Genomic DNA, 17,176 nt, shown 5'->3' on the forward strand with positions numbered 1-17,176 from the left:
GCATACGTTCCTAGCGCCTTTGTAAACGTGCCGACTCTTCTCTATAGTGCCGCTGAGAAAGTGACAGACAGTCCACGACTCCTTTTACAGGTATCAGACGATTTATTGTTGGTAATGAGTTAGGAACAATGTGGTGTATCATAGTGCTCACAATGAACAAACACGGTTCGCTTCACGACTAATATTTACATTTGTTCGTACAGACCATTTCATCTTCGATTCATTTGGGGCAGCCAAAGCTGTCTGTAGATTTTCTCAACTCTTACGTATGACCACGCCACAACGCCGTGCGCTGGGCAGTACAGTTAGGAAGCTTCGATGCGATGGTGCGCCCCGGAGGTCTACACAGAGTGGTCTGTATGACACAAGCGACAACTAGACCTCCCATACATCACAGTGCATTGGCAAGCCCCGGTGTGTCGTCCAGAAAAGCAAAGAGGACTTGCTCGAGCACGCACTCCGTCGGTAGATAAAACGGAATCGTCGCACAGTCACAAAATACACGTGTCACGCGCAGGCAGCCTCGGACGTTAACCTATGCGCGGGTCGATCAGGCGTCCTTCGTTGAACTTTCGACACACAGAGTTAAGCAGCGGGTTCTTCACACCACAAACACCATTGAAGTCATCCATGTCGATGTTGAACACCATCACGCCTCCGTAGTCCTGTTCGAGCACGAAGTCCACCTGTAAACAGCAGCACGTATGAGACATCTCTTGTTTTGCGACGAATGCGTCACAAGACGCTTCAAGTTCATGACAGTTGCTCAAACCACAACCGCGCCCGAGCTCAACATTGTGTAGTGAAAGAACACGCAGTGTGTGTTTGGGGGAGGGAGTTGTTCCGAGCGTGGGAGGTGGGAGCTAAATCCTTACAACCCTCGGCACTGCAGGAGAACAATTGCTGAAATATAACTCAAAAACCCATAACACATCGCGTTTATACGGAAAGTTTTCAACTGCGCATTCTTTAGCGCAACAGAACAACGACTGAAGAAGCACATCCGTAATAACAGAGGCAATAGAAACAGCCCTACATTCGTTAATGTTTTGCAACAAAAACAAAGTTGCTGTTTTACTCCCTCTGTATACGCAAATCAATTTTCCGGAGCCCTTCTACGACTCCGTACGCCAAAACGAGGATGTTGGGCTTTAACTTCGACGAAGCGAGCTCACCACTATCACAGTCTGGCCCTGGCAAATCTTTTGTGTAGAGTGAAAAGCAGAAACTACTCGTACATATGAGCACGTACCTTTGCAGAGACACTCTCCTCGTCTTCGTATCCAACCCACTGGTCACCGCGATAGGCGTAAGGACACTGTCCAACCTCGTCGTATTCCCGTCTCCAGGAGAGCATCGTGATGTCCATGCAAACCTGCGCAGTTAGATGGCACAACACCACTGGTGGCAAGGGCTTCGAGATTGTTTCACTGTCTATAAGCGAGCTTCAAGAGTTCAAAGCCTTGGTCCCTGTAGTACCCCACATACCGCTATAGTGCTCACTACGGAGTGGTAGACATGCTCGCCGTAAACTGCAGAAACTTACTTTTATTTTCCAGGCTAGGAGCGTACCCTTCCCTTTACATGCATCTAACCAAAATAAGGGGGGAGGGGGGAGGGGGGAGAGGGGTGCGACATTGCCGTAATTGTTGCGATTACGAAATATGTGTTTTAACGCGCGGTGTTCCCACGATAAGCATACCTACTTCCGTTCACTGTGCGCCGTCGGCGTCAGTGGATTTTACACATAGCGCTAGCCCACGGTGCATGACGTTTCACCACCTCGGCATGAAATTGACTTCCTCACAGTGGCACATTATTATTTTTTTATTTTTTGCATGTAATACAGAAAAATATACGACGACTTTGCGTTATTGTGCCGACAGATAGCGAGAGAGATTCTAACGGCACACCTCTGAAACCATCAATTGAGTTATTTGTCGAGTTTCTTACGTTCCTACTTTGTTGGTCTATTGTGTTAATCTCTCTCCGTTTCCTTTATGGTTCATATCATTTCCCTTCTTATTCTAGGCTTCCATGTACTCACGTGAATGGGCCAGAGAAACATCGATTCTATTGCCTTTAACGGCATTTAACGATACTCTGTACCTACTGGTGTTTCCAACTGTTAACTTAATAAAGGCACGTTCTCTGCTCATGACTGTGTCGTATTACGCGGGGAAAAAAGGAGAAAGCTACAATTATAGGCATGAACAACTATGTTCACTCCAATTTGTCCACTTCTGAGATCACTCTTGCAAAAACACCGTGACATAAAAAGGTGGTCGCCTTCGCGTATAATGTCAGAGATGCGGCTCTGGAGTGTAACCTTATTCCAACCTCCTTCAATTAAGAATGAAATTACACTTTCACGCTCTATTATCAATGAATAATATCGCCGTTCATAAGCATACATTTTAGGCATTAGTATGGTGTCATCGAACTGTGTGTTGTAAGCCATCAGACTTGGCTGTCACGTGCATAACATGCCGTCACAGAGTGGCACTATAAACTAGCCATTTAAACGCGCGCCAGTTACAGTGGCGCGCGGATGGCGTTCACTATAAGGACAACGGGATGACAACGAGCGTATGACGATGATGGCGCGACGACTAAGCTATGAACAGAGGGACGGCGAAGCTGGAGGGACAGCGATAAAACAACCATGACGACATTACGACGACGCTATGACAACGAACGCCTGACGACTGTATGAATACAATGGCGTGACGACGACGGCATGACGAGATTCGGATGACAAAGCTGGAATGACGATGACGATGCAACGACCACGATGGCGTGGCGGCCTCAAGCACATAACTATAGGGGCCCGTGCTATAAGACAACATGGATCACTCGGTCCACGTAGAAGACGTGATGACGACGGCATGACGATGGTCCGATGGCGCAGCTGGAATGGCGACGATGGAACGGCCACAATGGCATATCGACCGCGAGTAAATGCCCAATGGCTCAAGCTGGTAGACCACTTGGGCCACTGATTCGGCGTTGTTAGGATCGGCCTGCAGCTATTTCAGCTCGCCGCAGGTGCATCGATCGATCCGCGGTGGGGGCGCCCTTCAGAGAACCAGCGAGGACAGCGCTAACCAACCATGAATTTCAGAGAACTGCGGACAACCGGCAGCCACGCGGCAAGGGTCAGCTCAGGGGAGTTCTCAAGGGGAGGTAATTGGCGGAACCTCCCCATGCGCTTTTCGAGGCACTGTGCGAGGTCCGCTCTGGAATTTAGAGGCGCCGGCTGGGGTCGGGCGTGACCACCTGGCTACGGGGACGTAGAACAATGGACACCACGACGACTGCGCTGCAAAGGTCGTCTGCCCGCGGAGGGGGCACTGAAACCTGTGCATGCGTGTGTGTGTTTGTAAAACGTCCCGCAGAGAGGCGGCCTGTTTACGATGACGTCGAACGTTTTGCCTCACCTAAAGATCTATGGAACACGAAGTGATTAAAAACTGCGGTTTGTCGGCTGCTAGGTGTGCTCGTCGTCGTGCTCTGTGCTCGTCAATGTACTCGTGAGCTGTGTGCTCGTTTGCTGTATGCTTCGTCTTGCGGGCTCCATTTGGGAGTCACGCTAGACTGTGTATGAATCCCATGTTTAAAATGTAATTACTGTAAATAAACCCTGTACGCTTAGTCCTGTCGCCCCAAGTTCCTCCGATCGTCCTACAAGCCCAAAATCCAAATCTTACAGCGTAAACAGACAGACAGACAGACAGACAGAAGGACGGACGGACGGACGGGCAGACAGACATACATACATACAGACTTCATCAGGCACATGACACCTTCCGTGCCAGCGAGCCCACGCGTGCTTACCTCGTAGTAGGCGAGTATCTCGTCCGACATGACGTACGGCCCCGGTACGGCGTGTACGTCTCGGCGCGTGGGCGCGGCGAGCGCGTGTCGGCGTGGGTCTTGCAGCGTGTAGCTGCGCCCGTAAAAGGGGATGCCCAGCATCAGCTTCTTCTTGGGCGCGCCCAGCTTCACCAGCCGGTTCAGGCCGTCCTCCTGCAGCGGCCGGAGCGAGGCGAACAAGAGAAAGAGAGAGAGATGCAAATTTTCAGTAATTCACATGTCGTACGTCTATCGTGCGAGTACGAAATGGTCAAAGGAATGCTCGTTATCATTTCTGGGACACTCTACATATTCTACAGATAGACATGTGTGAATTCTGAACTGTGTATAACTTCTATTGAAAGTGAAGATTTATCCACTACTGTGCGCATTTCGGCTAAGACTCACAATACAGGTATTATTGCATATTAAGCATAGCAGAAACAGGAAAACCACACTAGCTTAAACTCTTCTTCCCTGGAATCCCAAAATGTGTATCTTTGTAACGGCTACCGTTACAATAGTGTACTACGGTGTGGGCCAGGCGTAGAAGTCGGGAGAAACAACGAAAAAAAATGCGGAGTGGGACTCGGAAAGATACAACAGAGTACAGGCTTACCGCGTTGAGAGATGCGTATGGTCCCCTGTCAAAACAGCGCCTCCTGAGTGGGCTGTGTACGTCCGTGTAGCCCGTCCACGTGCCACGAAGGTCATGCGTGAACACGTTGAACCAGTCGACGTACCTGTGGCAGATCAGGGCACAATCAGGCGAGAAAGCTCCCCACTCATACAATAAGTCAGATTATTTCCCTTCAAAGTGCGAAAAACAGCAAGTAGCAGGTTTTGTTCCAGGAACTGCATACACGAGATTATAATTTGTGTACAGCACACTGTAAATAGACGCTCGAAGGTCGAGTAAATATAGATAAAAGACACGGAAAACTAGCGGCGTCCACGTGCACATGTTGACGATATTGATGGTACTTTATGACGTTTTGTCCGTTGTTTCGAAGCGCCCGTCGCATATGCTTCTGCAGATTGCGCAGGTCGACGCAATAGGGGCTTTCTAGGCTTACGACTTATTCTGTTTAAAAACTTTCGTTCGCTCTTAGCTTGCGACCATTAGCATGTAGTGAAGGCCGTTTTACAAAAAAATATTCTTGTGATAACTAAAGCCTGTCCACCATTTCCCTCCCCCCCCCCCCCGCTTCCCCAAGCTAAGAAGATGCAGTGTTTGGTAGAGCACTCCTATCTCGTTTCAAGTTATGAAGGCACTCACGACCACCTTGATATTACGTAAGCACACGCGTCATTTGATCAGAAATTTACAGACTGCTTACCTCGAGAGAGCCGCCACGTTGTAACCACTCTTGAGGAGCATTGAGTCAACTGGAATAGTCGTTGAGAGCATGAAGTCGTACTTCTGGAATTCAGACCTGAGCTCCTGCAAAAGCCAGAATACAAACTTCTAATGTTATGCACAGCTCACTATCGGAAGAAGGAATTCTACACCATCGATGGGGCCTAACGTCATCGAAGAAGGCCGTGCAAGTACTACTGCGCTTCTTGCGATCTACCGGCCTTTGTGAACGTCTCTAACTGGAACGCCCATGGCGTGTGTTTCTCTGTGAGTGCATTTTTTAACCCTTTCTTCTCTATCCTCTTTCTAACCCCTATCTCCCCACCCAAATGTTGGGTAGCAAACAGAAGACTAACCACCCTTCCTTTCCTCTTCGTCTCTCTCTCTTTTACACACATAGCTCGATCTCTAGATGAGCAGAGCTAACTCACTTCGTCTACACTCCTACTATCACTTTCGGTTACGCATCAGGCAGCGTATTTAAGATGTGTGTAGACATTAAGAAACAAAATTCCACGGTACTACGTTAACCACCACAGCAGCTAAATACGTCTTTAGTTTATATATATATATATATATATATATATATATATATATATATATATATATATATATATATATATATATATATATATATATATATATATATATATATATATATATATATAGATACCCTGCTTCTTGACTTTCTTTCCCCAATCCATGTACATTCGCAATGTTAATGTCAACGCGATTTCTAGACCTCGTTTATTTTTTATTTGATATACCAAAACCAAATGCACGGTCGCGACGGAGACTTGCATTAATTAGACCAAAGCAGGGCATACAGAACTGACCCCGACACTATCCGACGCTCGAAGTTCGCAATATTCGCGGACGCTTCCTTTCGCTTTTCGCACAGTGAAACTTTAAAATGTATCCACAGAAATGGGCAGTGATAACAACACCGTGGGTCACAAAATAAAAAAGAGCAGAGAACTTCCAGAGCACTCCCACCAAACACGGCAAACAGCGTCCTGGTACATTTAGGTCACACGCACCTTCATGACGAGGACAAAGTTTTCTTTGTCACCGTGGGTGCCTCCGCGCACCATCGTACCCGGATACTGCCAGGATATATCCAGGCCGTCGAAGCCGTATTGACGCATCCAGCGCACCGCGCTCTTCACGAACCTCCGCCTGCGATTCCGAGGACAAGAAGATGAATGACACGTGCCTCAGCAGTGCTTCATCATCAGAAGCATCATCATCATCCCATTTGTGCTCACTTTAGCATGTATGTCCCTCCCAGCGATCTACGATTATGCCTGTTCCGAGGCGGCCGTCTCAATCCCATACCTGCAAATTTATTGATCTAATCGCTGCATCTAATACATCAAAGCCCTCAACCGCGTTTCCTTTCTACTGGCACCTAATATGTTGCTCCAATAACGCACTTGTTAGGTGCTCTACGCATTACGTGATATTTCCATCTCCCACCTCTCTCTATTATGTTCAACTAATGTAATAGATACCCGCCGTTTGCTCTGTAAATAGTTAGCCTATAGCTTTTACAAGCCGATTGTTCTGCAAACTATATTGAAGTACTCATGAGAGCCGCGGCCTTTAGATTCGAATATGTGACGTACTAAAGTTCATCTACTTCACAGTTCTTCCAGCAATACTAAACGCTATCTTCCCCATGTACGGAATATGTTGCTGTCTTTGGAAAGCCCGACAACTGAGTAGTCCTGTATACCTCGAGGTGATAGGTTCCGCGTGGATTTATTATACTCTGCCCCATTCGTGTATCTTAAGGATATGCGTATCATTTTTCGTCCCGTCATTCGATGAGTGTTGCTTACCTTACTTTCAAGTTTTTTTGTTACCTTCCACACATGTTATGGCCCGAACGTTAAGATCAACCAGATTATAGACGTCGCGTCTCTGTAATGCTGTAAAACATCACCGAAAAGGTTATCATGCGTTCATTTGTCATTGCCCTCTGCTCAGCAAGCACTCACTCCCACTTGATAGTTTCTGAATATCTGAGTGGAACCGTTCAGCGCCGAAAGGATGGAAAATCTCGGTTCCGCAAAAGATGTGCATGTTTTTAGATCTGCTTAAACTTCCAAGAATCTCTCCGGGAAATTTAAGCTCATTTGTTCTTTGGAGCTTCAGCTTTATTTCTTTAATAAGTAGTGTCATAATGCATTAAACTAAATAATACGCGTAGATTTGGCTTCATTGAGGAGGTAGGGGAATGTAATGTTTTGTTTAGTATGGTTTAGGGGGTTGAGCGGGTCGTAGACCATATTGTATCAGATAGGTCAGCGTAATAAACCTAACTCGCCTGTCATCCGTAATTTTCAAACTTCACAGGACAAATTTGAACGAGATGAGTTCCTCCATTGCCGAATGTGTTGAAATTTAGGATGCCGACATCAAAAGTCATCGCAGCAGAGGGTGACGAGGACACTGTTGCAATTTTTAAGTACAACAGGCTTGGACATTTCATTTATTTCATTTATTTATTTCCACAAGCAAGGAGGTACATGGTTATGACGGAAAAACAAGGGGAAAAAAGCTGCGGAAAAGCAGCTTGACTGTTCAGGTTCCGTTTACAATGGCAGCAGCAGGGCAGGTGGGAAACGTTAAGGGAAAAAAAGAGGCGAAAAAAAGAAAGAAGAGCAAAAACACTAAGGGCTAAAAATCACTAAGTACAACAGTACACACTCAAGATTGCAGGAACGAGCAGCTGTAGCCTGAAATTATGGTTTTAGTGCTACAAGGGGTACTGCGCTGTGCGGTGATAATGACCGACTGGGGATTGTGTATCTGTGCTTCCTTTCTTCCTCTCTCTCTCAGCTCTGCTATCACTTTACTTCCCCTCCCCTCTGTCCTCAGCGTACGGTAGCATACTGGATCTTCCCCTCTGGTTAACCTTTCCCCTTTTCTTGTCCCTCTCTTTCAATTAAGTAGGAACTAGAATTAAATGGATTACAACTGGAGAGGTTAGAAGCAGCACGCCTCCGGCTGCTCCACTTATACGGCAGATATAAATTTTCATAAATAAACAAAAATAAATTATTATTATTATTATTATTATTATTATTATTATTATTATTATTATTATTATTATTATTATTATTATTATTATTATTATTATTATTATTATTATTATTATTATTATTATTTAGACACCATATGAAGCAACACACGGAAAATGGCCTGAGTCAACAAATACCTATGTGACTAGGCCCGGCAGATTGGATACAGCGATATGGTTATACAGTCAAAGAGTAGAAAAAATAATAATAAAAAGCCGGCAGATTCCACGCCCTCTGCGAATCGATGTCATGCGAGGCAGTGTGCGAGGAGCCTACCAAGTTAACGAAATGACCATGAGAGCACCAATACGTAGGCGGCTGTTTCATGACCTACATGACACGCATGTCATGACATTCCTGTCATGACCTATCATTTATGTTCGTCATTCACTTTTGTCATACTATGCCAATTTCGGTACATACCAAGACGTAGGCGGTTGTGTCATCACCTCCATGACACGTATGTCATGACATTCATATCATGGCCTATCAGTTACGTTCGTCATACACTCTTGTCATACTACGCCAATGTTTATACATACCAAGTTAACGAAACGACAGTGAGAGAACCAAGACGTAGGTGACTGTTTCGAGACCTACATGACACAGATGTCATGATATTAATGTCACGAGCGATAATTTATGTTCGTCATGCACTCTTGTCATACTATGCCAATTTTGGTACGTACCAAAACGTAGGCGGTTGTATCATGACCTCGATGACACGTATGTTATGACATTCATCTCATGACCTATCATTTACGTTCGTCCTACATTCTGGTCATACTATGCCAATTTTAGTACATACCAAGTTACCGAAGCAACCATGAGAGCACCAAGACGTGGGTGGATGTTTCATGACCTACATGACACACATGTCAAGATATTCATGTCATAACCTATCATTTATATTCGGCCTACACTCTTGTCGTACTATGCCAGTTTTGGTACCTATCAAGTTAACGAAACGGCCATGAGAGCACCAAGACGTAGGTGGCTAGATAGATACTGTCAAAGTGGCAAATGTTCGCCAAGAAATGTATCGCATTCAATAATGAAGGCTACTTAGCATAAGCAATCACTCGCGCATACAAGATGCAAAAAAAAAATATGAAGCAGCAGCAAAGAACGCAAGTCACTGTGCATATAGTCGCCCTTAATAGTTTAAACCTTACTGGTAAAGGAGATATCATTGCAATAAAATCTGCGAGAGCGTAGGTCACGTAGGACCTCGCGAGGCGCCATCATAAGTGGCTTTAAGGATGGCGCATGAATAAAATTGCTAAGCTGCTTATGATTCGGGGAACACAGAAAATACCCAGCCGTGTTAAAGCAATAATGCATCCTTCCGTTGACTAGGTGCACTTAATGTAGCTCACCTGCTTACAGTATGGCTGACCATGCGTGAGAACACGCTGTGTCCGTACTCCCAGCCTCCGACAGAAATGAGCGTCTTTACGTGCGAGTACTTCTTCTTTATCGACGTGAACTCCTGGTACAGGCCTGCGAGACAGACGGGAAGACAATGTCAAACATATTTGCTACTTATTTTTGAGAGCATATCCTAAGGCTTCTGCTTCTGCACACCCGACACACGGCCCGTGTTCACTGAAACACGCGGTCTGACCTATTCGAACTGAAGGCGCGCTGAGAGTTTCGATAAGGCACTCGGCGTGCTTTTTTTCTGGCCTAATGTTTATGCATAAAGGGAGCGCTAAACTCGCGGACACCTTTCTGTGGCTATGACGGAAAAGCAACCAGGGTGGAGCTAATGCACTTGTATCACGGCACGAGTAGTCCGTACACTTACTCGGCATCGCTTTGTGACGCCTTGTGACCAGGGAGCAGTGCTGTCTGCTTTAGAGCAGAGAGTGTATGGGCGCGTGCCGAAGGAGGAGTTGGTTTTGCTGCCGCGTTGCAGCGAGAACTCTCCTTCATTGCGATAGCAATTATATGGACACTCCAAGCGCATTTCCGCCGTCGGCGTCGCCGTGACGTTCCGCATAACACCGTCGCCGACCCTGTATGTCCGAGTGAAGGCGTGCGAGGGGAGCCGACGATCGCGACTCAGTCTCGCCGGCGCGAAAGAGACGAAAGCGGGCAGGAAGCGCCCCATCTCCCGTCGTTTCCGAGGCACCGGGAGTAAAGGAAAGGGGGTAGGGGGGTCGCTCTACTCCGGCTGCAATTGCGCATGTGGCGGCTGCACGCGGTCGCCCGGTCGTATCGTGAGAGCGATCTGCGTTGGGAGCAGAGTCTAAATGCGTTGGCGGCTCGTAGCGTTGTGCGTGCTCTGCCTTCTCGGCGCTCACGTTTCGTTCAAGCGACAGACAGCACGAAGGTTACTTCGCTCGCTGCTGCTGCCGCGTTTCCTCACGCCAGTGTTTTGTCAGCGAGTTTCCGCGGTCATCGAGTCAGATGTGTTCGTGCTTGCTTGTGCGCGCATGACACCGTGCTTGTTAATTTAGTTAGTGTGCCTGTGTTTACAAGTTTACACGGCCGATAAAGCTACTATCCTTACTTCGTATACAGCTGTCCACTAATTTGCTATCGCAATCGATGCTTCGCCGTTCGGGCGAAACTGCAACTTATTACTCGGTGGCCAATATAGGATTCTATAGTTTACTTAAATGCTTAAAATTAAAACGGTGTTCAACATTTTAAATATATTATCCTAAATTATTCGTTTATACCTTGGACTATATCCAGCAGCAAAGCCACACGTGCGCTTCGGCTCTTTAGCGTTGGCTGCGTAGCCTCAGAACGTTGTCCGCGGGTGTAGCAACGGCCCTTAATATGGTAACCACCCGGCCCTAGCTTTAACTCCACCTTTAAGAGTTCTCATACTGCTCCATTATGTGCGTTCACCCTGCGATAGGACGCGAGGAGAAAAAATCGAAATCCAGCTGGGAGTAGAATACCTCTACGAATTAGGCTTGAATAATGGAAGAAATAGCTACACACCTACCGAAGCATTTGACAGCGCTCGAACTTCTCTTGAATTCTAACGTTCAGCTTTCTAAATTCGGAAGATGTTGCAAAAAAAAAATCATGTGAGGTGACATACCAGTGTTGTTGAGGTAGGAGGACATGCTGGACTCCATCTCAAAGGTCTCGGAGTTGATGGTGACGAAAGCCAGGGTCACGTAGTTGCACAGGTGTCCCGGGATGTCCGAGACGCGGTAGTTCATCGGGCTCGGCCGCGACATCGCCTCGCCGTAGTAGTAGCACACCACGGGTTTCTTGTCATCGTCATCTTAATTCGAAAAGGCATAGAGAGAGAACGGGCACTCGAAGCGAAAGTCTTTATCAAATCCATAGCTACAATGATTCCAAGGTAGTCATTACGACATTGTTGAACGTGAGCTTGAAAATACTTTGGCATGAGTTAAAACAAATAAACTTGTCTACAATAGCAAAGAAGACCTATGTCCTAAGACGTGCAACTTGTTTCTTGGACACACATTAATCCAGCAAATTAGCAGTCATAGATATCTAGAAATAAATATTGACTCGTCACTACGCTGAAGTCCACATATTGAACAATGAAAGAACAAAAAATTTGTTCCTGGTTATTATACCTTGTCGAAGGTAGTTGAACAATTCCAAGTTCAAACATTGCGTATCATGTTCGTGGTGTCACTCTCTCGTGTCCCCTTATTTCTTGCGCTGTGTAGTTCTTTTCTTTTTTTTTCGTTGAATCACCAGCACTCCCAAGCTCCCACACTAAGTCGTACTGCACACCTCTGATCAAAAATTCAAAAAACATACTGCGAAACTAATTGCATTGGCGGCCAAGAACGTGCCTTCTAGCAGATCTTTTCCAGAGTTAAGCATAATGTCATTTATCCAAAGCTGGGAGCAAAGCACAGTTGTCTTGATCCACAGGATACTATAACCACAAACTAACCAGATCTTCTTATTTAAATTTCTTCCACCTACAAGGGGTATTACGAAGGCAAAGCATTATTACAAAGTCAATTTGCCAGAAAGTCACTGTTATTGCGGTCAGCGTTTTACATCATTTGTCGCTGCAAGAAATTTTGAATGAAATACCCTGCATCATTTAAAAAATGACAAACATTGCCCTATCAATAAAGCATAACTTTAAAGCGCGCATATAAAATTACCTATTATTGCTTTAGATTGCATATTATGTTTACTTTTATATTTTGCATCCAGAACTAGCCCCGTAGGCTAATGATTCAGATGATACTGTCGACTCTATTCGACTATGCCTGAATAAAGTGTTTATTCTCTTTTTTACAGAAGGGCGCGAGTCATGATGCGCACTGTGTCGACTAACACAGTAATTAACCCAGTGACACTCGATTTAATTGTGAACGAAGCTCCCACACCCAGGCCGTAACGTTTTTCGCATTTGTTCTGGCGACCTTCTAGGCTTATAGCTTTTGTCAACGTCTACCATACGGACATATTTGAAAAACCCGAAACATTCGGGACCCGTATTCCCAGAACTTCTCTTACGTATGACCACCTACTATACGGACATATTTGAAATACCGGAAATATTTCGGGACCCGTATTCGCAGAACTTCACTCACGTATGACCATCTTCATATTGGCAGGTGTTCGGGTGTCCGCTTTTCGACATATCAATCAGTGTGATAACGACAGGATCACCCCGGCGATGAATGATTTTAAGACAGCCCTTGCGTAATATGCGATTCCTGAATACCGGTCGACGAATTCCTTAACTACGCTATGCATGCATGCGTATGTATTTCGTTGTTATTTACTCAACGGAAATTTTAATATCGTCTCTTTTCTTTCCAAGTCACGAAGACTTCGCGAAAGGTCTTCGAGAGGTCTTAGGTTTTGGCTGGATACGGATGCTCGCGGGTCAGCACTTTGGCTAAGGAGCACTGTGTGGTTTCCCGAGAATGGAAGATACTCCCAGGTTCGTGGAAAGCGTCTATTTCAGCAACACCGGCACGTACAAGAACCGAGCGGTAAATTACCGTGTGATTAGGCGGCCGGCGGAAGCCTGGCCACCGTTTCTTTGAGAAGTGAAAGGTTGCGAATGACGCTCCATGACTTACCGGCCCCTGCGATCAGCAGCTGCGCAGCGCATAGAACCAGGAAAGCTTGCCGCCACATCTTGTTGGAACCGTTTGGTCTCAAAGCCTGGGTGGAACCAAGGGAAGATACAGAGAAGAGAGTACATTATTCAACAGCGGCGACGGCATCGACTCCGTCTCTGAGTAATCAATGGGTGAGCCCGAGTGAGTAATCAATGGGTGAGCCCGAGTGCCCCTGCAGAAAGGGCTCTTTCGTGAGCACAATTGTTACTTCCCATCTTCCATGAAACATCCGGAGCATTCTTTCTGACACGTCAACCTCATCATGCAGCCCTTTCGTTTTCCAAACGTTGAGATAACCCTCTCTCTGCCCCTCTTATATACTTCCGATTTTGGAATGGTTGGTTCGTGGCATATAGAAACAATTCATGGGAGGGATACCCCTACTTCTGACTGCCACATCAATGGTCTAGTGAGACGCCCAGTCCCGCTGTCAAACAAGGTAAGGCTAGGACGCTCCCTTGTCTCACTTGAGCAGCTGTTTGTCACGCCAAGCAGGTATACATCCTCAAAATTAGCAGCCGTTTCTTTAGTCAATCACTTCCGGTGAGACCTACGACAGCCCGTGGCAACTGGCTAAAAAAACTGCCAAAGCGGAAGTGACAAATTAAGCTCCCGCTCTTAATCAAGCGCTCTTTCCGCCAACGTTGTTTGCGCGTGAGGCACAAGTGCTGACATCTCGCAGGAAAGCAGTTCAGCGTAAACGAGCGCCAGCCGCTACATCAAGACAGGGCGCCGAAAGGTACGTTGTGTGAATTTGAACTATATTGCTGCAATTAATTGAGCAGGCATGCGGTGGTAAAAGTCCGAAAGCAAAGGGTTTTCGTTGCTTTTTTCTGGTAAACCCCTCCAAGAACACTGAAAAAAATCGCCACTCACGCTATGCGTTACTTCTCGTTATTCACAATACTACCGATCTGCACCGCTGTAATTGGTTATACTTGAATAAATTTGTCCGGCCGACAAACGCCATTAAGAAATTCCCAGCAGCAAAGTGCTGGCTCTAATGGTTAAAGCACGTTGGCGAGCTAGTTGGTTTAAATCCATGATAGAGTGTGTAAGCGCGGCTGAACGAGGACGTAGAAAGAAACAGATTCACAAAGACAGCACTACTTTTAACTATAGATTTGTGCGAAAATGAAATCTATAGTTGAAAGTAGCGCTGTTTCTGTGTATCTGTTTTTTTGTACGTCCTCGTTCAGTCGCGCTTGCACACTCCATCAGGGCTAGTTCTCACCGGCCGCGATGGCCAATCGAGCGCCTCTTATGGTCCCCTAAGGCCTATGATTCTGCTGGAAACTCGCACTATCATTTCCTGATCCAAACGACTTCCTTTTCGTTTTGTTCTTTGGTAACGGTCTCGTTTAGCATCGATAATAAACTTGTGCGAGGTAAAATTAAAAGAACAACACCTGTAAGAGATGAAGCTCAGTCTGCTATCTGTTCACTTGCAATCGGGGACCAGCAGGCTACACAAGGACCAAATTGGGGCCACACTACAAATGTACTGCCAGAAAGTGGCGCAGGCGGCTAAAATGATACCAATATGAGCCTATATAAAGAAACGCAGTGTGTACTCCTTGATCTGTCAAGCATTTAGGCAAACTAAATGTGGAGCAAGTTGCGCAGCAAAGAAAACGTTCAAGGGCATTAAAGCATCTCTAGAGGCCTTCAGTCATTTACTCTGATAAGCTTTCAGCGATCTCGCATTAACGTCACGACTCCCCGTGTCTGAAAGGTTTCTACGATAGCTCACTCTCATGAGAGCAGTTAACAAACTTTCCTAGTAATTTTCTCCAATTGATGACATCAGCCAAAAGCAAGAATCACACGCTCGCGCAAACGAAGCAGTGATCATTGTCGTTTAGCGAAACCCGCTGAAAGCTGGCATTAGTCACTCCGGGCGACTACACAGAAGTCATTAGCGTTTCGAGAGCGTTCACGCATTCCGCGTACTTAACAGGCACTCTGCTCGCGTAAGAGCTTTCTGGTTGGGTGCGCTTGTTCAAGGTGCTGATAAATCATTAGGGACCCCCAGTGGTTGGCCAGAAAAAAAAACGAGAACAAGCGCATGAAAAGATTTTGCCACTCGTCACATAACGGAAACGGAGAACAAAGCAGCTGTTACCACAGCGATTTCAGGGAAAGCGCGGAAGACGCGGACGAAGAAAGGATATTTATTTCGCAACACTTGGTCAGTCTCCAATTGTGGTTATGCGCCCTGAGCAATAAACAAAGAAAAGAGCTACAACAAAGGAAATGCGATGCTGTCCTGTTTCCAGCGCTTCGTAGCGATTACATACAAAGGTGGAACCATTTTCTTAATGTGCAATATATTGATTATGAATTTTCTGCAGTCCTCCATTGTTTCATAGTTTGCAGAAGCCTACGTGAAAACAAATGCACTCACATTTACCACAGCGGCGGAATTTTCACGGCGCATTTTCATTAGCACGGTACAAGTGCGTTGGTACTTCCTGGCTACGCACTGTCAGGACGAGGACAACGCCGTAAAAAAACGAGCAAACTAAATTATTTTGATGCCTCCCAAAGGCGCTTCCAAAGCGATACGGACAATTAAATTCGTTTCTATATTGCAATGTTTTATAATTATTTGTTGTACCATGACGGAAAGAGCTGCCCGCCATGCTGATAAGCAAGTTGAGATTTAATTTGCGCCATATGTCACGGCAACTTCAGTTCGTTCAGTTCGTGCTAACAATTCATCACACCATAGAAACAGAAAGGCTCGGTCCCCAAAGCTCTGCCTGATAACAACAACAATTCGATCACCCACGATGTAACACTTTCAGAACTCAACATTACAAATGGCAATAAGGTGCCCACTTCAAAACGAGGAATACGCAGTCTATCTATTGTGTACCGCAAACATATTTCTTTTTTGGTTTTCACAAAATTTGCGCAATGAGCAACAGATCGTTTCCTACTGAATACTTGTTCCTACTCAATTCTCTGCGTGTTTTTCTGATTGCACTAAGACCTAATGAAGCTTCAAATGAACCCTTAGCGAACACAGGCCTTGATCTCCGACCGCGAAATCTACCAGCACAGATGCGCACACACTCTCTGTTCTAATCTTCGTTTAATGTTCGGTTTTCACGGCCCTTCTATATAGTACTCTCACCGGAAAGAAGGTGATCTTATTTCTGAAGGGTCAATTTACGCATCTCGCTTGTATCCATGGGTAAAGGGAAGAGAAAAGCAACAGCAACACCATTGACAACTTTACAAAACGAAGGACATTGCACTTTTTTCGCTATCTCGTTTGCACACGCACGTGCCCTGAAAGAGCGACGGGGACAAGAGCGCGCGCTGGCTTGAAAACTCGGTCGGCACACTCACCCCTGAGCGGATGCCCCTCGCCTTTGGGTGCGAGCTGTGCAGCGTCAGCCTGTACGCCGTCGCCGTCGAACGCTAATGCCGACGAAGCGTGAGGCGTGCGGCCGCGTCGAAGGAATGGCCAGGAGGTGTTGTAGGTCGGGCGCGCGATCCGCTTCAGGTGCTCGGCTAAACGGTTTCGGAAAGCCCGACCGAAGGGCGCGGACTAATATAGGGCCTCTCCCTCCGTCCTTCTTCCCACCGTACGCCACCGCCTCGAGTGAAAGGGAAAAGCCGCAGAACCCCCCACCCCCTTCCTTCATGCCCCCGCCATTGCCCCTCGACACCTCTTGAGCTACCCCGTGCAACACTCCCAGTGTAATCCGGTCCGGCAGAGGAGCGGCCAGTGGTGGTCGCGATTAAGGCCGGGCCTC

The 17,176-nt window shown here is 46.4% G+C and overlaps 1 protein-coding gene across 1 annotated transcript; it reads right to left on the minus strand.

The window, feature by feature from the left end:
* Positions 1-82: 82 nt before the first annotated feature.
* Positions 83-16,937, minus strand: LOC142572363 (endochitinase-like). Its single transcript, XM_075681429.1, has 10 exons — positions 16,767-16,937; positions 13,365-13,449; positions 11,369-11,557; positions 9,684-9,807; positions 6,256-6,394; positions 5,196-5,299; positions 4,475-4,598; positions 3,838-4,029; positions 1,253-1,375; positions 83-686 (listed from the first exon to the last, which is right to left on the minus strand). The coding sequence occupies exons 2-10, from the start codon at positions 13,420-13,422 to the stop codon at positions 531-533; spliced, it is 1,209 nt and encodes a 402-aa protein (XP_075537544.1). The 5' UTR covers positions 13,423-13,449; positions 16,767-16,937; the 3' UTR covers positions 83-530.
* Between the last annotated feature and the right edge of the window lie 239 nt (positions 16,938-17,176).

Source organism: Dermacentor variabilis, chromosome 2 (assembly GCF_050947875.1).
Source record: "Dermacentor variabilis isolate Ectoservices chromosome 2, ASM5094787v1, whole genome shotgun sequence".
Lineage (NCBI taxonomy): Eukaryota > Metazoa > Arthropoda > Arachnida > Ixodida > Ixodidae > Dermacentor > Dermacentor variabilis.